Here is a 23,291-nt window from a genome sequence, read left to right as displayed (position 1 = left end):
ATATATATATATGGATGTACTCTTTATGTGTTTTGTGAGTTGTATAGTATCTATGGAGGTACGTTATCGAACGAAAGTATTTTGGGAGCGGTATTGCGGTAAAAAGTTTTAAACATGCTCATATTTTAGTATTAAATAGTATAAGTATCGTCATGATGTCCGAGCTATCAGAGTCACACAGCCGGAAGCATGAGCTTTGGTAGTTAGGGTGTTACATGATGTATGTATTTTTATTTTATAATTTAACTCATTATTATTGTTATTTTCGTACTTTACATTTTTAGGTTTAGGGTGCTTATTCAGTTATTGTTTGCATATTATGTTACATTGCCAATATATGGCTCATTTTTTTATATAGAAGTTCTGTGTGTGTTGTGCCTCGTTATGGATACTAGAGGTGCTAGACATGAATGTGTGGCAGCTTTTTCTAAATCATGGGGTGAAGAAATCACACCATCTGATTTCTTTGTTAAAAAAATTAGGACACAAATCGGACGGTCTGATTTGTGTGGGAGGAAAAATTTTAATTTTGGTGAATTTAATCGGACTGTTCAATTTTAATATAATTTTAATTTTTTTTATTTCGAGAAGACCAAATCGGACCGTTCGATTTAATTATTATATATGTTATTTTAATGCGTCAATACAAATCGGTTGGTCCGATTTGTTATATATATAAATTCATATACCAGTTTGCAAATCTCCTCTTCTCATCCTTCTTCTTCTTTTTCTTCCCTCAGTTCCTGCACCCAAATCTATCTTTATCATTTCGTATGAGTTTAAAAAAATTGAGTGAAGTTCATATTCATGTGAGTGAGAAAAATGGATGATAGAGTCATATTAAAAGTATATTATTTTGGTCAGATTTTGTTACAAACATCTGAAAGAGTGAAATTTATTTGTGAAAAACCGTTAGATATTGTTATTCCATTCACAATCTCATTCAAAGAACTAAAAAATGTGATTTGTGAGAAGATAGATTCTGAAATATCAAGAAAAATATAATGTATTTTATACAGGTATCCTATACCGGTATTTGGTGGATTCGTTCAATTTCAAACCAAATATATAACCAATGAAGTGAGCATACAAGAGATGTTTTCAATGTACATTGAAAGTCGCGTTCATATGTCATTCATTGAGTTGTATATTGAGTTTGAACAATCTGAAACTGACCGAAATATTGAACAGGAAAATTACAATAGTGATAGTGAAGAAGAGTTTGAAAGCAATTACGAAGTTGTTGGTCCAGACAGAGACAAATATTAAGGTGACGACACTATGGAGGCAAATGTGATAGACGTGGCAAATGCACTGGCAAACGAACATCTGTTTGAGGAGCCATCTTTCATACGAGCTTTGGATTTGAAAGTCATGCATGCTTCGGAGTTTCCGGAATATATGAATGCAGGTATGCGATTGCCTATATTTATATGAAGGATTAGAATTTTGTAATAATTTATATTGATCGATGGACTAAATAGTTACGTAACATGTGAAAATATACTTAATTAGCATTTGTTTATGTGTTTATTTAGTTAAATTTAAGATAATAATCTTTTTAGTTAGTTATTGATTTAGTTAAATATTAATTAATATTTATTTAAGTGTTTATGTTTTTATTTAGTTATTAATTAGTATTAATTTCTTGATATAATTCATTTGTAAGTTATAGATATATTTTACTTTTAATTTTACTCATTAAATATTTGTTTATTAAATATTTATGGTATGGTTGTCATCGTGGCAGAAATTCCTATGATGGCAGATGGTGAATTTGCTGTGCAAATGGAATTCAGTTCTAGGGAAGCTGTTATTATTGTAATGAAAGATTATACCATCCGAAGAGGTGTAAATTATCGGGTGTATGAGTCGGACCCGTTGAAATTTTATGCCAAGTGTACACAATATGGATCAGGTTGTGATTGGCTGAACATGGTTAACATAATCAGCAGAAAGTACTGTTGGGTTATAAGGATGTATAATGGTAGTTACACTTGTACCAGAGCCACCATTTCTCAGGATTATTTAAATTTATTCAACTTAAAATTCTTTTGATTTTACATTTTCTTCCACCACTTATTTAAATCTCTGGTTTATTGGTTTTTCTTCTCTAATTCCTATAAATTAGATTTGAAAATGCCCATTATTCTATTTAAAATGTAACTGCACGCAAAAAAATAAAATATTAAAATAATATAGGGAGAGTCTCGCTCTTCGCTCTTCTAGGAAAATAGCCTCCAGTATCAAATCCTCGTACTCCCGCTCTTCACTCTTTCTAGGGAACGTGAGAACTTGTTGTTTCAAATTCTCCTCAGAAGATAATGAGTGGTTTCAAACATAGTTTAGTGGGAACATGATGCATGAAAAATTGAAAAACATGAAAAATTGTATTTAGTGGGAGAGGATTTTGACGCTAACAAAACAAATACAATTTCTGTAACTACTTCTATATTTGATTTTTTTTTAAATTTAATGATACAACGTTAATATTCCATTCTATCTAAATAATAACAAAATATATGAATTTTTTTAAAATGATCTAAATTAAATTATTAATATTTTTATTATTTTTAAAATTATATTTTTAGACCTATAAAAATTATATTTTTATACTTACAAACACATATCTCTTTTATAGTGTAAAAGAGATATATAGAGTACGTCTATCCTCACATATTATGTGATACGAGTTTAAAAATATGTATCTTATCTCATTTATAATGTAAATGATATATACTCATAATTAATTCGTTTATACGGTAAACGAGATAAGTAATAAGATGCAAAAATATAAATGGTATCCAAATTATCTATATTAATAAATAAAATATTTATTTAAAGAAAAATCTGCTAATTTGTGGACCATTTTGTAGTTACTACTTACTAGATTTGTCTATTTAGTACAATAATTTTTATAATTATATTGTTGGATATTTTGAAGAGTAAACTTCCATTTCTATCCATAAAAGTTGAAAACACTGGCACATTTATCCATAGAAAAAGGAAATTACCATTTGTATCCATGAAATATGGGTTCCACACAACAAAATTATCCAAACATTAAAAAATTACCTAAAAGCTCTGACGGAGGAAAAATGCCAGTAAAGATTTTCACAAAATATCGCATTGCAAGTATAGTTCTAAACCGACAATTAAACCTCAATCAACATTTAGATTGTTTGTCACTTAAGCAAACCCAATAAAATTAACCAAAGTATTTAAACCTCGAGTCGTCTCTCAAGAAATTGTAGGGAAGTATGTTCATTATTGGCTATGAAAAAGTATATTTTTGGGTTTTGTAATAAGAAACAAGAAAGTAAAATGGCAAGAAAATAAACTAATAACTAAGAAAGCTCTTAGCAAGGAAAGAGAATTAGAAGTCCTATCCTCATTATCATCGTCAATTGTGATGGTAAATGTGAATTGCCTTCACTTAATTAACCTCTAACCAATGGAAGAAGGTCAAGTACATACAATCAACTTGAGTTCACAAGTCCTAGTCAACTCATAGTGAGAGACAAGATTTGGTGAAGTTTAAGCTAACCGGAAATCTTCAATCACCAATCAATAAAAGACTTTTGATAACTCAAGAGTCTCTAAATAATCAATTCAAGTCAAGAACATAAAAATCTAAATTAAAATCCACCCAAACATTTTACCAAATATTTGGAAGGCAAAAAATAAAAGCATAGAAAAGTAATAAGAGAATGTAAAATCTAAGACCAACAATTGCAAGTAATCAATAATAACAAATGAAGAAAGAAGCAATAAACATGAAATACCTCAAATTGCATTTAAAGAAAATTGAATCTAACATGAAGAGTTCATAAACTAAATTGGGAAAATAAAGAAATCAACAAGAAAAGATAAACTAAGATGCTAGAATAATAGAATGTAGAATAGAAACTAAATTAAAGCAAGATGGAAATCTGAATTGGGGAAGAAATAAAACTAAAAATCCTAAAACCTAGAGAGAGGATGGAGAGATCCTCTCTCTCTAGAAATCTACATCTGAACCTAAGAATTGTGTATGAATAGTGAATGGTTGATCCATTCTGCTTCACTCCCCAGCCTCTAATCTGTATTTTCGAAGCTGAAACTGGGTCAAAAGTAGCCCATAAATCGCCCCTAGCGTTTTCTGTTAATTGCAGCATGTGACGCTCGTTACGCATTCGCGTCAACCACGCATACGCGTCTCTGGACTTTTCACTGGCCACGCGTGCGCATCGTTTGTCTACTACACCAGACACGTGTACACGTCGTCCATGCGTACGCATCGCTGCCGGCTTCTCAAAACTTCAATTTCTTGTGTTCCTTCCACTTTTGCATGCTTCTTTTCCATCCTCTAAACCGTTCCTGCCCTATAAACCCTGAAAACACTTAACAAACATATCACGGCATCGAATGGTAATAAGAAAGGATTAAAATTAGCAAATTTAAGGTCAAAAAAGCATGTTTTCAATCATAGCACAAAATTAGGAAGGAAAATGTAAAACATGCGAATTCTATGAATAAGTGTGAGAATAACGGATAAAATCCACTCAATTCAACCTAAAATATACCATGAAATAGTGGTGTATCAAGCTCTAAATTATCTGTTATCATCATCAGCATTATCTTTTTCTCTCCGCACTAACCACTCTATCACCCTCATCTGCTCATCACGTTACCACCACTACCACCACCATTAACCCCATCCTCTCTCTCATTCCATTTGCTGAGCTCGTCACTGCCGTCAGAGTCCGTCAACTCTGCCAACACCTTCCTCTCTCTGTCTCTTTCTCCCTCTCCCCTTCTGTGTTTTGCTTCTCTCTCTCTCTTCTGCTTCTTTGAATCCTTAACTCCAAGATGAATCTTCCGTACAGCATGGCTGACAATAATCTCTTGCCATATCTCATATTTAAAAACTCACTTAAAATAGAAATTCTAGAAAAAGGGCTTCCTTTAGAATCAACATACAACTTGAAACGAGAAGATAAGCACAAACACATAAAAAGAGGGTCATTAAATGAAGAAAAGAACGAAAATAGGAAATTACAGTTATGAGATTTCAGATTCTGCATTGATTGAGTTATGAAAAGGGAAAGAAAATAAAAACAAAAAACTCATGACGGTGAAGGGCGTGGATGAGTTGGGCCACGAAAGTGACAGAGAAAAAGTTGAAAGAGGTGACAGTAATTGTTATGGGAGTGCCATCTTTAAAATTGTGGTGTCTCCTCCACCGTTTGAAATCACACTGCAACTACAAATTTCTCCCTTCTCAATTCCATAGCATTTGCTTCTTATGTAGATCTGACACTGTCTTTTTCGTTTTTCTTCTTTGCTTTTACTGTTATTGTTGTTGTTGTTGTTGTTGCTGCTGTTGTTGCTGCTGTTGTTGCTGCTGCTGCTTTATGTGAAGAAGATGACGATGGAGGTATAGTGGTGGTGGTAGTGATAGTAATAAAGGAAATGAGGTGGTAGTGCCCTTGAACTTAGAGTTTAGCTTAGGTGAGGTCGTTCAATTCCCTACATGGCCTGTTTGGGTTTGGCAATTGATTTGTTGCAGGGGTATTAGGTGGTAGTACTCTGTTATGAGTTCAACGAAAAGTTGAAAACGATGATGTTAAGAATAATTTGGGATTTTTAAGTGATTTTTTAGTGTTTGGATAATTTTATTGTGCGCAATCCATGTTTCATGGATACAAATAGTATTTTCTTTCTTATATGGATAACTGTGTCACATTTTCAACTTTTATGAATAGAAATAGTAGTTTACTTATATTTTGAATGATAGAATATTTAAGGTTTAAATACTAATATAATAACATTGTTAGTGTGAATAAATACCATAAATGCTAATGGACATATCATATTAATTTTATTTCAAATATATATAGTGTAAAACTCTTCTATTATGCATATGATAAAGAAAAAACTTTTTACTTCAAAGTAATAACATATCAACTCAGTTTTTTTAAGTCAAAATTAAAAGGAAGATGTAAGAGTGATGAAAATTATAACGTAAAAAGGTTATTCCTTATTTTTTTTAGATAAATATTAGAAATATTAATCTAATTCATATTTTATAAATATTTATAAATAATTATTTTTAAATATTCATAGATGTTCTTAACAAAAAATACTAATAACTCACTAATTTATTTAAGTTCTTATATCAGTTGTGAAATCAATTTTAGCAATAGTTTATTTGATAGTATTCATACGTCCAAATCAACAGAATAAAATCTTCTAGTATTCTTAATAATGAGCTAATTTTGAAATTTGAGTACCCATTACATATGCTTAAAATTTTGATAATTCTTTATGTCTGTGCTACAAACCTACAATACAAGATTGGTAGTTTTTAAGCTTGGAAATCATGTAACCGAAAGCAAGGACTTAACCAAGAAAAATAAAGGAATTTTTTTATGAAAAAAGATTATAGAACAGAAAAATTTATTACTTTTTGTCATTATTTTTAGCTATTAATATATTTTTAGTCTATATTTTCAAATATTAATAATTAATTACTAATTAAAAATAATAATTTTTTTTGGTATAAATAATATTAAATTCTATTAATTCTTTACTATCCTTTTATTTCAAGAAGAGGTAATGACCAAATCAGTACCCGAAAGATTAAAACGCTGACATTGCGGTACCTGACTATTGTAATCGACAAAATGGTACTTGGTTAATTTTAAAAACGGACAAGCGTGTCCATAAGCTTGCCGGACCAAAGCTCCGGTGAGGACAATGCTTACCTGGACACCGGATTATGCTGACAAATCATGTTTTAATTGAGTTGTAATTTCTAATTAATTAATTTGTTAGCCTAGGTGGAAATTGATTTAATTTTGCCCCAAATCAAAACTCTTTGCCCTAATCCCAAATTAACAAGCTCTCTATGGTAGAACCAACAGCTTCAGTGACGCTTCTCATAGCCAGCTGGTTAACACCTTCTTCCCTCTTCATCTTTGTCAACCTCGTCATTGGCACCATTGCCATCACCTCCCGCTTCACCTCCTCCCACAACAACCGAATTCAAGAACATGAACTCCAACACCCTTTCACTCGCTCACCCTCCCTCCTGCAACGAGTTAGATCCTTCAGACTCACTCATCAATACACCTACGACACAACGCCGAGTACTGCCGAACCCGTGACCCTCCTCGCTCTTACTGGCCGAGCCACCGTGACCCTCCTCTTCGCGATATCACCTCCAGCTCGCGTCCAGCCTCCGTCTTCTTCCCCTCCTGTCCGAACCCTAGCCTTGCCTCAGCCTCCAATCATCACCACCGCAGCTGGCGTCTGTACCCACAACCGACACAGAGCCACCACATCTCTCTCTTTCTTCTTCTTCCGCCTCTCCATCTTTCCTCTGTCCGTACCCTAGCGCCGCCCAGAACCACCGAACCTTCGCGGACCACCCAACGCGCCTCTACACCTTCACTGTTTCGACGCCTCACCTCCGCGATTTCACCATCGCCGCACCTCACCTCCGCCGAGCCCAGAACCTAACCTCCAACCACATCGCCGCCGGTTCTCCTTGGCTCTGTGCGAGACCCACCACCTCCGCGAAGCTCTCTCTCCCTCTGTCATTAGTTCCCTAAACGCCAGCCACCAACATCCTCCTCTTCACCGGACCAACACGACGGCGAGCTTCTCTTTCGCCTCCCTGTTCGCCGCTAGGACTCCACCTAGAACAACCGAGGCCACTCCTCTTCCTCTCCTTTCCTGTTTCGAAGTGGAAGTAGAGAAGCAGAGAACAGAAATTACAGATACAGATCGAGATGTTGGAAGTAGAGAAGCAAAGATTCAAGTGGCAAAAGTTCAGAGAGCTTGTTAATTTGGGATTAGGGCAAAGAGTTTTGATTTGGGGCAAAATGAAATCAATTTTCACCTAGGGTAACAAATTAATTAATTAGAAATTACAACTCAATTAAAACATGATTTGTCAGCATAATCCGGTGTCCAGGTAAGCATTGTCCTCACCGGAGCTTTGGTCCGGCAAGCTTATGGACATGCTTGTCAGTTTTTAAAATTAACCAAGTACCATTTTGTCGATTACAATAGTCAGGTACCGCAATGTCAGCGTTTTAATCTTTCGGGTACTGATTTGGTCATTACCTCTTTCAAGAATGACACACCTAACATTCGCGTCCCATACAAATTCTAGAGAAAGTAATTTCCTATTATGATCTCTTTGGCCATTTAACAATAAACAAAAGTCAAGATAAGCTTTTATCAAGAGTTAGGCTTAGTTTGGTAAAACTTTTGCTTTTTAAAAGTAGCTTATGAAAGCTGTCTTTTAAAAGACAGCTTTTTAAAAGCTGCAGCACTTACGTTTGGTAAAATCAAATTAAAAATGACTTTTAATAAGTACAAGCACTATAATTGTGTTTGATAAAACAACTTTTAAAAGTTGAAAAAATGATAATAAACATGTTTATAACAAAAAAATAATTTTTTTTTCAAATTCTTTAAAATTTTATATAATATTTTAAAATAAAATAATGTTAAAATAAAAAATTCATAATAAACATAAATATAATAAATAAATTCTTCTATTTTTTAACTTTAAAATTTTATATAAGTATCATAAAATTTGTATGTAATCCAATGTTAGTACTGGGTACGTCCATTACCCACCTATGTATATTGGCTCACCGTTACAGATCATAAAAAATGGGACACATATCTCAAATAAACTACTCTTATGATTATATATCTATATTTACATATGTATATACATGTTGTTATTATAATTTGGACTAATGCTCATGCAAAAAAAATTTTATGATTGGTTTTTATCAACCTCTTCCCGTTTCAAAGAACAGAAAACAACAAACAAAGATAATAGATCTACTGAAAAAATACAAAATTAACGCAAAAAAAATAATATAAATAGATAGAAGTTCATACCTAATATGTGATAGAGATGTATTTGTGTTGAAATTTGTGAAGATTAGGTTGAAAAATAAAAAATATATGAAGATTGTGTTAGATTTTATGAAGGTTAGGAAGAGAAGTTAGAAATATATGAAGATTTTAATGGCAATATAATAGCGGGAAATATGTGCGGGAAAATGAAAAAAATTTGGTAAGCATAAGCCAGCTTTGAAAAGTTCCCTCTTATGTGCTTTCAAAAGCACCCCTAACTTTTAAAAGCCGCAAGCACAAGCACTTGAGCTTTTTAATTTACCAAACGCAAAATGATGTGCTTGTACTTTTTAGCACCTCCTGAAAAAGCTTTACCAAACCCAACCTTAGACTGTTACTGAAGAAATACATGGCGAATCATATCTAGAAAAGGTTTGAAAATTATAATAATTTGTAACGTGAATGGAGAATTTGCAACATTAGAAACAATGTATCCTATTAAATACCCATGCTTAGGAAGATTTTATTCCCAAGGTGTGAATATTGAATAACACATTATCATGTAACATAAAGTAAGCTAAAATATCAAAATATTAATACACCCATCAATTGTTAAATCTAAAAATTAATTGAATTAGTTGAATTAAAAGTATTAAATAAGTATTATTCGAACGCTTAAATAAATATTAAAATTTTAAATTCTACTTCCGAATTAAAAAATAACGTGAATAATAAAAAATTTTATATGTATGGGATTCCTTTGGGTTTTAAAAGGCAAAGAGATCAGATCCCATCCAATAAAATAGAGCTGTACGCAAGAGTCAAATCCGGGGACATGGATATTTCCAAGTTCCAACGCTACAAGAGCAAGATATGCAAAAAGATTTCACCTTTCCCTTTAAATTATTTATTTATCAATTTCTGAAAAACAAAATAATATTCTTTCTTGTATTTTAATATTTTCATTTTCATTATATTCAAAAGGAGGCACGCAAAAGCTGAAGGATATATAAATAACTAAATAAGAGAAAAATATATTTTTTTCTTGTATTTGTAATTTTTTAAAAATATTTTAATAATTTAATTTTATTTAATTTTATTTTTAATATTTTTTATTTATTTTATTTTATTTTTAATATTTTTAATTTATGTAAAAATTATTTTTAAAAAATTTTAATTTTTTTAACATTTTATATAAAATTAATATTCAGAAATAATTTTATTATAAATAAAAATATTATGAACAAAAATATTATAAATATTTTAAAAAAATAAAAAAGATCAAGAACAAAAAATATAATTTAACTTATAAATAAAAATAAATATTAAAATATGAAGGAAAGTAGATGAGAACAAAATCCAAGAGAGAGAATGATGAAGAAGCTGTTGAGCTGTAGTACTCTGTGCACAGCACCGAAACCTTGAAATCCAGAAAATTCGAAGACCCCAAATCGCTCAAATCAACGAAGCTTCTGCAAAGTTTCTTCCTTTACTTGTGATCCCTCTTATCACTGGTTCTCTATTCTCTGGGTCAATTCTCCTCCGATTATTGATCATACTACAAAAGACCCCTTTTTCTATCATCATCATCATCATCATCATCATCATCATCATCATCACCAGCACTTTGTTGTTTCAGAAGTAAAAAAAGTTTTTTTTTTCCTTTTTGGATTTCTCAGTTGGGTTGGTTCTGTGACACTCAAGGGACACTCAGCTATTGAGTAAGTGAGCTCATACTTATTGTTTGTTTTCCGCAGAGAAATAAAAAGTTTTCCTTTTTGTTATTTTGCTCCTATCATCATCACTGTGGTTCTTTCTTCATTATTGATCTTGTTTGTTGTTCCTTTGCATGGTCCCTCCATTGTCAAGTAATCATTTCCAACCAGAATTAGGATCATCCAGCATCTTGTCTTTTTGTTGTAAGCTATATGATTGTAATTTGTAATCACAGCCTCTTAATACTTGTTAATTTGTTAAGTATCCTTCTTTTTGTTTAGGTTATTGCTGTGATGTTAACACTTTACATTGTTCAGTTGTCATCCCTCTAAGCAAAATATCCTATATATAGAATGCTCCTTCTTGGGCTTCTCCTTGTTCAGCTTTGATGATAATCTTGTACTTGACTTCAGATTAATCCTAATTCAATGCTAGTCTCCTTGAATCCTGAGAGTGAGAGTGGTAAAAAAAGAAAGAGAGAAAAAAATATTGAGATGACCACTTTGTGGTTGGAGTCTATTTAGTTTCTGACTTCAAAGCATTCCTTGATCAATAATTTCTTTAGAAATGTAACTGGAATTTGGCATCCTAGGATGATTAGGAAGATGTTTTAGGTGGATATAGTGTAACTTCATAGTTAGTATTACCTGTGACATTGTAGTGCTAGTTCTATATTTCCCTTTTCAATGCTCCTTAAAATTCATGATGCTTCCAGAGCTACAATATTGCATCCTTGTATTCTTTTTGACTTAGTTTGGTATACGTTTTCTTCATTTTCTTGTTTTTTAAATAAATTGAAGTATGTTCACATGTTATTGTTTGGACAGGAATGGGAATATATCTAAGCACACCCAAAACTGAAAAGTTTTCTGAAGATGGTGAAAATGACCGTCTTAGATATGGTTTATCATCCATGCAAGGCTGGCGTGCAACAATGGAAGATGCTGTGAGTAATAATTGAAAAATTGCTAGGTTTTTATATATTGAATCTGCCAATGCATTCTGAACCTGTTTGACAATTTTAGTCTAGTTGCATTGAATTGTTTGCTGGGTTGCGGCAGCATTGGTTCCTGCTTCATTTAGCCTTCCGATATGTTGGTGTATGTTCAATGATGTTGTTTAAGGATTGACAAGATACACTTTTTATGTTGTTTGAAATTAATTTGTTGCGAAAATAGACAGGAGGAACCAAGAATTATATGCTAATATTTATTTCTTTTGTGGGCTAATTTCTCTTTTTTTTAACATTCTATACTCTGATCTAAGGCATTCATGGTGGGCATTGCGATTTGTTAGTCATTCTTTTGGTTATTGTTTTCGACAGCATCTGATGTTAGTAGTGTATTTGTTGAAGCTGAATAAGCTTTGGCTTATATTTTGGTTGAAAGATGCTGTTGTTTTTAGGGGACTAGAAGGTATATTTGTGAATATACTGCAATTTCGGATTTTAATTTTTCCTGATTTTTATTCATTGATAATCTTTCTTTTTTTCCACCCTTTTGTTAGCATGCTGCATATACTGATCTGGATGATTCTACTTCGTTTTTTGGTGTCTACGATGGGCATGGAGGTATGTAAGATCTGTAATAGCTTGTCTACTTGGATTGATGATAGAATGCCATTTTTACTACGACTGATAAATTACCAATGGCTTGTTTTACTCTGTATATTTCATGCCTTTTGGAAAATATTTAAACCTCATATTCCTACCTCTTCTGCGGTGGTTGCAAAATTTTAGGTAAGGTGGTTGCAAAGTTTTGTGCAAAGTTTCTTCACCAACAGGTGCTCAGAAGTAAAGAATATGCAGATGGAGATATAGGAACCTCTCTTCAGAAAGCATTTCTAAGGTTAGATGAAAAGGGGGCCTCATACTATGCTTAATGACAATTTTCTCTGTCCTTATAACAGGAACTTGTTTTCTAAATATGTTTAGTGTCAGCTGTTTTCGGTACCATCTAAAACCTTTGTTCGGATCACGAGGGTCTCACACACAGTCTGTTTGAAATGTTTCACACACTCGGGTTATTAGTGTTGTGTGTTATTTAATTTATTGCATTGTCTGAGCTATTGCACTATATCTTCTGTCTCCTGGTCTAATCGAGACAAGAAAATGTGGTCGAAAATGTGGTCACCGAATCCTTCTTGAAAGGAAGTTATGAACTGGTTCTTCTGATATTATGCAGAATGGATGACATGATGCGTGGCCAAAGGGGATGGAGGGAATTATCAGTCTTGGGGGATAAGATAAACAAGTTTACTGGAATGATAGAAGGGTTGATTTGGTCTCCAAAAGGTACCGATGGTGGTGACCAAGTTGATGATTGGGCTTTTGAGGAGGTAGGTATGACATTTGATTAAGTTTTACTCGATATTGTCTCAGTTTCATTGGATGTACTTGGTTTCTCTAGAGGTGCATGTTTTATGTGCGTCTGATAATTTGAAAATTTTGTAAACATCTCCCTTTATATAGTTTACTTTTCTTTTTTGGCATTCTTTAATTTGATTTTGTTTACTGTATTTAGGGACCTCATGCTGATTTTGCTGGCCCAACTTCTGGAAGCACTGCCTGTGTTGCTGTTATTAGAAACAACCAACTTTTTGTTGCAAATGCTGGTGATTCGCGTTGTGTAATTTCTCGAAAGGGTCAGGTAACTTTAGAGAAATGAAATTCTTGAATTTTGATTAAGCTTTCACTGCTTACACAAGTACCGATGAAGTATAAATTGCTCATAATATGCATTGTTTCTTTCTTCTCCCCCGCCCCGGAACACTTCATATATATGTCAAGTTTTAAATGTTACAGATCTTGGTGAGTTATGTAAGATGTTTTACTATGACTCTTCTCTACAGGCATACAATTTGTCTAGAGACCACAAACCTGAGCTTGAGATTGAAAAGGAAAGAATCTTGAAAGCTGGTGGTTTTATTCACGCAGGACGAGTTAATGGAAGTTTAAATCTTGCAAGAGCTATTGGTAACTTTCATACTATGCATGTGACTTTGTAAAGATTAATCAAATCATCTTTTTTTAGTATGCTGCTCTTCTTTCAATTTTAACTTGAGTGAGCACAGCTTAGGTATCTAACCTTTAATATTTTATTGCAGGTGACATGGAATTTAAACAGAATAAATTTCTTCCCGCTGAAAAACAAATTGTAACTGCCAATCCAGATATAAACACTGTAAGTTTTTGTTATACAATTCGGCAAATTCGTTTAAGTGGTGCACAGATCCGTGTGACAAGGTTAATTTCGCTGTATCATATAATGAATATTAAGATGCATGATTAGCACTTACTGCGACTCTCGAGTATTTGACTTCAAGCATTCATCTATTATGACTGATGCGTTGTTTTTGTTGCGACATTTATTATAGGTCGACCTTTGTGAAGAAGATGAATTCATGGTCCTAGCTTGTGATGGCATATGGTATTTTTCTTATGCTTTAATATGCTCATTTGATTCTAACTATAATCTGAGTCATTTTTGCTGTTTACACTTTACAGTTAACACCGACTGTGTTTGATTCTGAAAAAGATTCTTTCTGCAAACGCTTCTTCACGCCATCATTTAACGAATAATTTATTTTCTCATGATTCTTTTCAGGGATTGCATGTCAAGCCAACAGTTGGTAGATTTTATTCATGAACAATTGCGCTCTGTAAGTTCTCACTTAGTTTTAACGTTTTCTTCAGCATTCAAATAATAAGTAGCCATCATTCTCATTCATGTACTATGCTTATTGGTCTGGAATCTGGATAATGCATCCTCATCAAGTTCTTAACTTAGGGCTTAACTTAGGCTTATCCCATTAGATGGGATCGGCTATATGAATCTAACAATATCATTGCGTCTTGTCCATGCATTGGGATTCGACAAAGTTTTACGTCGGATTTTGAAGGCTAACACAACTCTTCTTTTTTGTTAATGCATCTTCATCGAGTGGTGTGATTACTTTTCGTTGCAGGAAACCAAGCTTTCTGTAGTGTGCGAAAGAGTACTCGATCGGTGTTTGGCTCCATCAACCGCTGGTGGCGAGGGATGCGACAACATGACGATGATCTTGGTGCAGTTCAAGAAGCCAGCTCAATCCAGTGCACCACCAGAAGAGCAGCAATCCTCTGCAAACGAAAAAGCTGAAGAAGCTCATGAACCAAAAGCGGATAGTAGTGAAAGTTAGGGTGTTTTTTCTGAAGCAATAGTGCTCATATGTATTATATTTTATTTTATATCTCATATATAGTGTGCACTGGTGATTACACTGCCTCTGAATGGTCATGTTCCTTTCATCTAACACTACATACAATTATTCTGATCACATAATAGATTCTCTCTCTCTCTCTCTCTCTCTCTCTCTCTCTCTCTCTCTCTCTCTCTCTCTGCTTATAGCTCTTGCACGATATTATAACATGAGATTTTTATTTTATTATTATTAATGGAATACATGAGGGTATTAAGTCAATTACAACTTGTCATATAAAAGACAATATCACATTCTTAGTATCTATTTTATATGTAAAGCCGAGTCGGTTTCTGGCTATACAGGAGATGCATTTTCTTTTCTTGGTCGTGAAATAGAATTTCAGATCTAATTTAACTTCAACTTGGTGCATGTTACACAGTGACATCACAGGGTTGCAACTTGCTAATGAGCGAAAATTAAAGCTCATAGATATCGGCAACTTGGTGCATATGCATATTATTCTGATCTTATTTGGATTTTTGTAACTCAAGTTATAACCGATTGAGCATGAAGAAAGGGGGGGGGGGGGGAGGAGCGTGGGACTTGTGTGCACCATTTGCTTGTGTGGCTTTAGTAAAAATGATAATTCTTGCTACTTTTTAAATCCAAAACTCCTAAAAACTTAAAATACTATTTCAACTTCAAATATTTGATTATTTATTAAATTCTATTAGAAATCATAAAAAATTTAATTGAAAATCTAAGAAAATAAATAAAAAATCCTAAAAATTGCTTAAGATGATGTGTCATCACTTACCTCACACAACAATGTTAAATATAATTACATATATCAGAAGAAAATTTGTAATATTTGAATTGTATATCATTTTTATGTTTTCCCACTCTTAATAATACTTCTATTAATGATATTTTCAATGTTCTTCTAAGTGGCTACTTATTATAGGAAACTTAGTCATGTTTAGTTGTGTGCATTGTTCGGCCAAAAGAAAACCCTTTTATATTCAAATGATTGCATATTAGCATCTGCCTTTACAATTTCTGATCTAACACTGCTTTTACACTTTACATATGATTACAATTTCAAATATACAAATCTTTAAATGGCTCAAGTTTAGTTTTGCACAAAAGTCGAACTTCATGCCTTCCCCATCTACACATATCCCTGCAATTGCATAGAAAGATAATAAGTAAACATAAACAATTACTTTGTATTATAACCATAAAACAAATTTATCAAACTGGCAGAAATATACTCATAGTTCTTATAGAAAGAATTGGTCCATAAAAATCATAGCAAGTACTGCGTCTGCACAAGTTAAATACTTCTACCATTAATCAGCAGCAGTTGCCAGCATATGAAGTGAATAATTTGCACATTAATATATACACTGAGCAATGAGGCAAAGGAGCAGGGTATTCCTGAAGAAACCAAAATGATATAAAGTTACCAAGATATCTAATATTCTCATTATCATAGGTAGTCAAAAATTTTCTTCGTAAAAAATATTGATAATTACCTTAAAGGTCTCTATCATTGAGAATAAAGGCTTGCACCAGAATGATCCTGTGAGTGAAATCAGCATTTATTAGGAAGTTGAGCAAAAGTTTGTCTGTTGGGGCTGCACCCCTGTACCATCATCTTCTTGTAGACATTGAAAGCTCTGTCTTTGTTTCCCGACAAACTATGCCCACGAATGAGAGCATTATAAGTGAAGACATTAGGTTCCAGACCCCTTGCTTGCAGTTCCTCATACATCTTTCCGGCTAGGTCCACCTCTCCAATTATCCCAAGATGGAGAATCAATGCATTGTAAGTGTAAAGATCAGGAGAAATTCCCCTACACTTCATTTCGCCGAAAAGAGAAAGAGCATTGTCCAACCTGCGTGATCTTCCGAGCCCATTGATCATAAGATTGTACGAAACTCTATCAGGATCAAGGCCAGTTGACTTTAGTTCCTCAAAGTAGTACACAGCATCGTCGACTCTTCCGGCCAAGCATAGGCACTCTACAAGAATTGTGTAAGACTTCAGGTCTGGCCTTATTCCCTCTTTAACCATCCTCTTGAACATATCACAAGCAACATCAATTTTTCCAGCTTTCCCAAATCCATTGATGAGAATATTGAAAATAGCACTGTTTGGCTTGCATTGATAGTCTAACATCTCCTCAAAGATCTTCATTGCTTCCTCAAATCTCCCACTCTTTAAAAGTCCATCTATAAGAGGTCCATAAGTGCAGGGAGTGGGAGAGAAATCACCACTTATGAGCTCATAATACAAATCTAATGCCTTATTGATGCTATTAGATTTCACAAGCGCAGAGATGATAATGTTATGGGTTATGGCATTAGGCTTGCATCCCCTACTCTGCAGCTCATTGAAAAGTTCAAGGAGTTCATCAATCCTCCCAGATTTACCATGAGCATCGAGCAGCAAGTTATACGTGAAAATATTTGGATGACAACCTGCATCCTTCATCTCCACAAAAAGATCCCAGGCTTTTTCAATCATATTAGATCCAAGAACCCCATCCATCAAGCAATTATATGATTCAACGGTTGCATGAACTCCCAAAGTTTTGGTGAACTTATCAAATAATTTTTGAGCATCAAGGATCTTGTTCCGCTTACACAAGGCTTTAATTAGAGGTAATATTACACAGTCATCTTGGAAACCAGAAGCACTTACCAATCTTTCAGCAAATAGAATGGCATCTTCAATTTTCGCTTCAACTAAAATGGATTCCATTAGTTCTTCCAAGGATTGTTTGCCTTTCTCTAAACCTGCCTGATAAACAAATTCAATGACATTCTTGATAGCATCCTCTATCATTCCATACCGTACAACACCAGGAAGGAGGGTGCATAAAGTTACGAGATCAGGGTAGAGAGATTTCTTCATCTGATGGAAAAACCAGAATGCATAACTAATTCTGTCTTCTTTGATCAACCCATAGATGATGGTGTTATAAGTCAGAACATCATGACTACAGTTCATCATCGTCATTCTGCATAGCATTTTCAACGCCAAATCAACCGCGTCGTTCTTGCAAAGACAATCAAGGAGTGTGTTGAAAGTTATTGTGTTTGGAGGACATCCAGACTCTGTCATACTCCCAAACAGTTCAAGAACCTTTTCGACTTTTCCTTCTTTCCCCAAGCCAGCAAGTAGAGTATTGTATGTCACTACTGTCGGAGCCAGCTTCAAATCCTTCAGTCTCCCAAACATTTCCCATGCCTCATCAACTCGATCGGCCTTGTAAAGCATATAAATTAACGAATTAACCATAATTATATCTGGTTCACACCCATTGCTTATCATCTCATCCAAAAGCTCTATGGCTTTGTCTATTTGCCCTGCTTTTCTATAGCACTTCATCATCATATTATAGGTTACTGAATCTGGTGAAAGTCCGCAGTTGTAAAGATCGTTGAATATATCATTTGCTTCTCTGATCCTACCCATTTCTGCAAGACTATATAAAGATACATTACATGCTACTATACTAGGCGCAATTCCTCTCTTTTTCATCGTTTCAAAGGTCTCAAGAGCTTTTCCTGGATCACCGGACTTTCCATAATAGTCGATGAACAGAACATATGAATAAGCAGTAGGTTCAACGCCCAAAGATTCCATATTATCGAAAAGTTCTAATGCCTCATCTAATCTTTTCCTCTTCAAAAGTCCAGAGATCAAAGTGTTGTAAGTATGAAGATTTGGAAAAGTTCCTTTCATCTTCATCGTTTCTAACATAGCAAAGGCCTGATCAATGCTCCCAGATTTGCATAAAGCATCAATGAATGTTGTGTAGGAAACCACGTCAGGTTCATAACCATCAGCTTCCATCTCCCTCCAGAATCTTTTCACCATATCCAAGTTGCCACAGTTACTGAACTTGTCGATCAAAGTAGTATATGTTATCCGATCAGGTTTGTGATGGCTCTCTCTCATCTTTGTATATAATTCCTCGGCCTTATCAAGCTTCCCCGCATTACAAAGAGCATCAATCAGAACTGTATAAGTGACAACATCAGGCCCGCATCCTTCATCATCCATTTCCCTTAAAATCGCACAGGCATCATCAATTTTCCCTACCCTACCAAGTGCTCTAATGCATATGGTATATGTGTACATATTTGGCCTCAATCCCAAAGTTTTCATCTCTTCCAACAAATCCATAATGGTTCTGGTATCCCTTTTCTTCCCTAGTGCTACCATCAGTGCTGAGTATGTCTTCATGCTAGGCTTAAGCCCTTCCGAGATCATTCTTCTATAAACCTCCAAAGCCTCTCTACAAAACCCAGGTTGGAGTAGTAAATGGATCATCCCATTATATGAATAAGCATTCAGGATGAAACCAGCTTCCCTCATCTTTCCAAGTGCAAATGGCGCCCGCCGAATCCCACCTTTAACTGAAAGAGCTTTAAATATAGTGAGATACGTATTCAAATTTCGATTAATAACTTGCTTTTGCATTACATCAAAGACAAAGACCATATCCTGAATCCTCGTGTGAGCCCTCAACAACTCAAGCATGTAATTGCATGCTTCAGTGGTATGCAAAATATTCGGCAACTGAGCAACCATCTTGAAGTAGGAAAGAGCAGAATTTGGATCCGAAATAGACTTCAGAACTCCAATAACTTCTTCAGAGGACACTCCCATTTTTCTCTTGCCATTTTCCACAACCACCTCGTGTGCACACTTTGTGCCAAAGGCATGAAGACCCACTTGTCTTCTTCCAAGTTTCTTCTGATTTAGCGAAGACCCATTAGTCAAAATCTTTACTTTCACAGAACTGCTTCCACCCAAGAGCCCATTATTTTTCAGAAGATAGACATTGGTGTCAGCGAAGGCACAGCAATATGACATACTGCTAGAACACAGGGTTGAAGAGCAGAGTATTAGGATGACCATAAAAGCTACACAATTATCTAAACAATGAAAAAAGAAGGAAATGGAGTGAATGAATTTAATTGAAGTGCATATGAAAGCAAAAGAAGAGGTTTAACCTGTTATGCAGGGATGAATGGATGGAAGGTGCAGAAGCAGGGACACAGACATAGATGCTTTACAATGTCTAAGCAGATTCAGGCATGTCGATGACCAATTATAAAAAAGTTATCGTCTTTGGTTTGGATAATTTTGCAGCAAGATAGATAGTAAGATAGATAGACAGCATCATGCTCTGTGAGGTGAGGTGAGGCGAGATTGTGAATGGACCAACGGATATTTTACGGTTCGGCTGACGTCATCAGTAACTATAGTAATCAAGGTTCTCAAAACCGAATCGGTCATCGAACCTCTCTAGCTATTGGTTTACTAGTTTAACCGATTCGACCGTGTTTCAACCAAAAATATTTTTATAATAAAATAATAAATAAAATATAAAACACACTAAAACATAATTATAGTCTAATATAAATTTTAAAATATCATCCACATTAACAATACTACGTAAATCACAATGTTATGATCTCATTCAAATACAAACTCAAAAAGTCAAATAACAAAAAAAAACAACCAAACACAAAATGCCAACATCCAATAACAATAACAATATAATTCACACCTAAAAATTAAGAGCAATCCAATAACAATATAATCCAATCTAATAACAATCACAGCAACCCATAACAGCAGCAATAACAGCATCAAAATTCAATTTAACAACAATATAATCCAATCTACCAACAATTATTCAACCAATAACAACATGCATATTCACAAATTAATTAAAAATTATTTAATCCATAACAAATTCACAGATTAATCAACAATAATTAATTAGTTATTCAACAATTATTGTTAAAAAAAACCTAGAAGCTAGAAGGCAGAAGCATAACACAGAGGGGGAACCGGTTCATAGAAATGACCTGTGGAACCACGTGACGCCAGCGATGGTGGAACAAAGGTGCGCGACGGAGGCAGGAGGCGAGCCCGGCGATGGTGCTTCCCGAGTTGAAACGGCGATGATGGTGGAGAGCTGCACGATCGGCGACGAAGCTCCAACTTGCGACGGCGGCGGGAGCGGTCCAACGACTGGACGGTTGTGACGGAGACAGCTCGCCGGCGGTGACAGGAACGACGAGCTCATGAGCTCGAGGGTGAAGGGAGGGAGCGGGACTGCTGCGCCATTGTGCTGGGTTGGGTGGGTTGGGATTGGGAGACGTTGGGTTATGCTAAAGGGTTAGGGGTTCAGTGGTTCACACGTTTAGGCAACCAAAGTGAACAAAATGGTGCATTTTGCTTAAAATTCAAAACCGGCCGGTTCACGGTTGGTTCGACCGACCGATTTTTGGCCGATTTGGCGGTCTAATAATGATTTTCTGATTGGACGGTTTTGGCATTAATCTGAATCGACATTCTCTTTGGTTCGCGATTTGACTGGTTTGACAGTCAGTTTGAACTGGTTTTCATAACCTTTGATAGTAATATCATTTTATTTTATTTGCTTAAGTTTTTAGCAAAATAACTAAATAAGTATTTGATAATTTTAGTATTTGATAATTATTAAGGTTTTAAAAATTAAACTGCTCTAGTTATTGAGGTGGGAACTCAAGTGCAGTTGACTTCACGTGAAGTTGATAATTAGGAGCCGTTAGATGATTTGACTGAATTGACTAAATTTTCATCTAACGACTCTCGGTTATCAATTTCACGTGAAGTCGACTGCACCTGAGTTTTCACCAGTTATTGATTTGTTGGTTTGATTAGTTCAATCGTAATTTAATTTGAAATAGTTATTTTATGATAAAATAATAAATAAAATATAAATAAAACACACTAAAATATAATTATAATTTAATATAAATCTTAAAATATTATTCAAATTTAAAATATTACATAAAATATTATCAACCAAAATCTTATGATCTTATCAAGATACAAACTCAAAAATTAAATAATAAAAAATATCCACAGATTTATTATTATTAGTAGATATTTTATGATTGATACTATCATCATAATTGAAATTACAAATTATAAAATGTATAAATAACATTTTATCTCATCAATTATTAATAATTTAATATTCATTATATCACTATTTTAATCAAGAATGTCACAATTTAAATAAGAGAACTGATCATAATGAACAAATACAGTACAAAAAACACAAAAAAAAGTACAACAGTGAGTAGCAGAACCCAAAATACATAGCACAACAGCCATGAAGACACAAACCAGAGTACAATATATTACATCAAGAGTGAGCAAAGCTAATCAATAAGATTCAATAATCAATATAATTTTATTTCTAAAAAAAGGCACAAAAAACAAGCGCTAGCAGTGAACAGAGAATCATTACCTTCGATCGGGCAAAGTGTGAGGGAGAGTGACTAGACGACAGTGACCAGCCGACGAGCACAATAATAGGCGATGACAGAAGTGCAGATGAGCAGACAAAAATCAGATACTAACGCCGAACTCGAGGAAGAAGCTGCCAATTGGTAAATGAGGATAGAAGTTGGAGACTTGGAACACGACGACCAGACGATGACGAAAGCTCCTGAATGTGACGAACGGCCGTAGAAGCGTAGTTGAGCAGATGAATGACGAATGCCAAGCTCAAGGAAGAAGCTGTTTGGTAAGTGTTTTGTCAATTTTTAGCAAATCGATGGTGGTTCGATATCTAGTAGTCTGGGAGCGAAACCTACTCCTCTTTGCAGGTACCAGTTTTCTAAAAGTGCATTAAAGTGTCTTCGATTAGACGGGAATTGGGATAGAAGATAAATTAAAATTTGTAAATCAATAAAAGAAACGAAAAAGTAAAGTTTTTGAAAAGAAAATGTGCTGAAATCAGAAAGGATTGCGTTTGAAATTAAAAAAAAAAAAGCAGTAAAATGACTTCGCCTGAGTCAAATGACTTTGACATGAAAATTAAAAGTGCAGAAATGTAAATTAGACATTGAAGATAAAGAAACTTGAAAGATAAACTTGCTTGAAAAATAAAGTTTACAAGAAGATAAATTGAAAGAGTAAAAAATGTGGAAGGAACCCTACAGAAAAGTAACTCGATTGCAAACTCAGGAATTCTCCGGGGATGTGAGTGTGCTTGAGTGTTTTCTGAGTTAAAGTTTCAACCCTTATTCCCTAACACTTTCTAGTATTTATAATCTACTTATGTAACTGATAATTAATTACACAGTGCAATCCTTTACACACACTTTCCGGTAACCGTTCCCGCTTCTTTGCCTATAAACGTTACTCATGATTTCCTCACATGAAAGCCTTCAACTCCTCCACTGCCATAACCGCTCGATCCATGTATTCGAATACCTTACTTGATTATTTGTTTCGAATACCTGTCCGGCTAGATCTGTCCGATTTAATAAAGCGTTTCGAAATCGAACTTATGTCGAATTTCTTTTCGAATCGGCTTACCTTAATAAAAATTATTTTTCGATTAACAGTAAGACCGTGAGAATGAACAGAGGTTGGAGAGTTGGAGTACGACAATAGCGTGATGACAGACGATTTGGTCCAATCGGCCGAATCA

At 34.4% G+C, this 23,291-nt stretch overlaps 3 protein-coding genes across 6 annotated transcripts in view; 2 read left to right on the top strand and 1 right to left on the bottom strand.

Moving 5' to 3' along the window:
* LOC130955264 (uncharacterized) overlaps positions 1-23,291 on the top strand; it is a gene marked incomplete at both ends in the record, with an annotated part of 143,993 nt that overhangs the window by 90,720 nt on the left and 29,982 nt on the right. The window lies entirely within an intron of this gene.
* Positions 10,212-14,929, top strand: LOC130955266 (probable protein phosphatase 2C 60). Its single transcript, XM_057882094.1, has 11 exons — positions 10,212-10,589; positions 11,412-11,530; positions 12,091-12,154; positions 12,323-12,431; positions 12,768-12,921; positions 13,107-13,232; positions 13,435-13,558; positions 13,690-13,766; positions 13,960-14,012; positions 14,190-14,244; positions 14,551-14,929. The coding sequence occupies exons 2-11, from the start codon at positions 11,414-11,416 to the stop codon at positions 14,761-14,763; spliced, it is 1,092 nt and encodes a 363-aa protein (XP_057738077.1). The 5' UTR covers positions 10,212-10,589; positions 11,412-11,413; the 3' UTR covers positions 14,764-14,929.
* Positions 15,759-19,978, bottom strand: LOC130955263 (pentatricopeptide repeat-containing protein At4g31850, chloroplastic-like). Of its 4 annotated transcripts, none has more exons than XM_057882091.1 (4): positions 19,801-19,978; positions 16,305-19,661; positions 16,117-16,206; positions 15,759-15,949 (listed from the first exon to the last, which is right to left on the bottom strand). In XM_057882091.1, the coding sequence occupies exon 2, from the start codon at positions 19,658-19,660 to the stop codon at positions 16,364-16,366; it is 3,297 nt and encodes a 1,098-aa protein (XP_057738074.1). In that variant the 5' UTR covers position 19,661; positions 19,801-19,978; the 3' UTR covers positions 15,759-15,949; positions 16,117-16,206; positions 16,305-16,363. The 4 variants fall into 4 exon arrangements, with proteins under 4 accessions (XP_057738074.1, XP_057738075.1, XP_057738072.1 ...); XM_057882092.1 differs by having other exon boundaries at positions 16,305-19,664; positions 19,801-19,921; XM_057882089.1 differs by lacking the exon at positions 19,801-19,978 and having other exon boundaries at positions 16,305-19,705.

Source organism: Arachis stenosperma, chromosome 10, assembly GCF_014773155.1.
Source record: "Arachis stenosperma cultivar V10309 chromosome 10, arast.V10309.gnm1.PFL2, whole genome shotgun sequence".
Classification (NCBI taxonomy): domain Eukaryota; kingdom Viridiplantae; phylum Streptophyta; class Magnoliopsida; order Fabales; family Fabaceae; genus Arachis; species Arachis stenosperma.
This window is presented reverse-complemented; position numbering and strand designations above follow the sequence as displayed.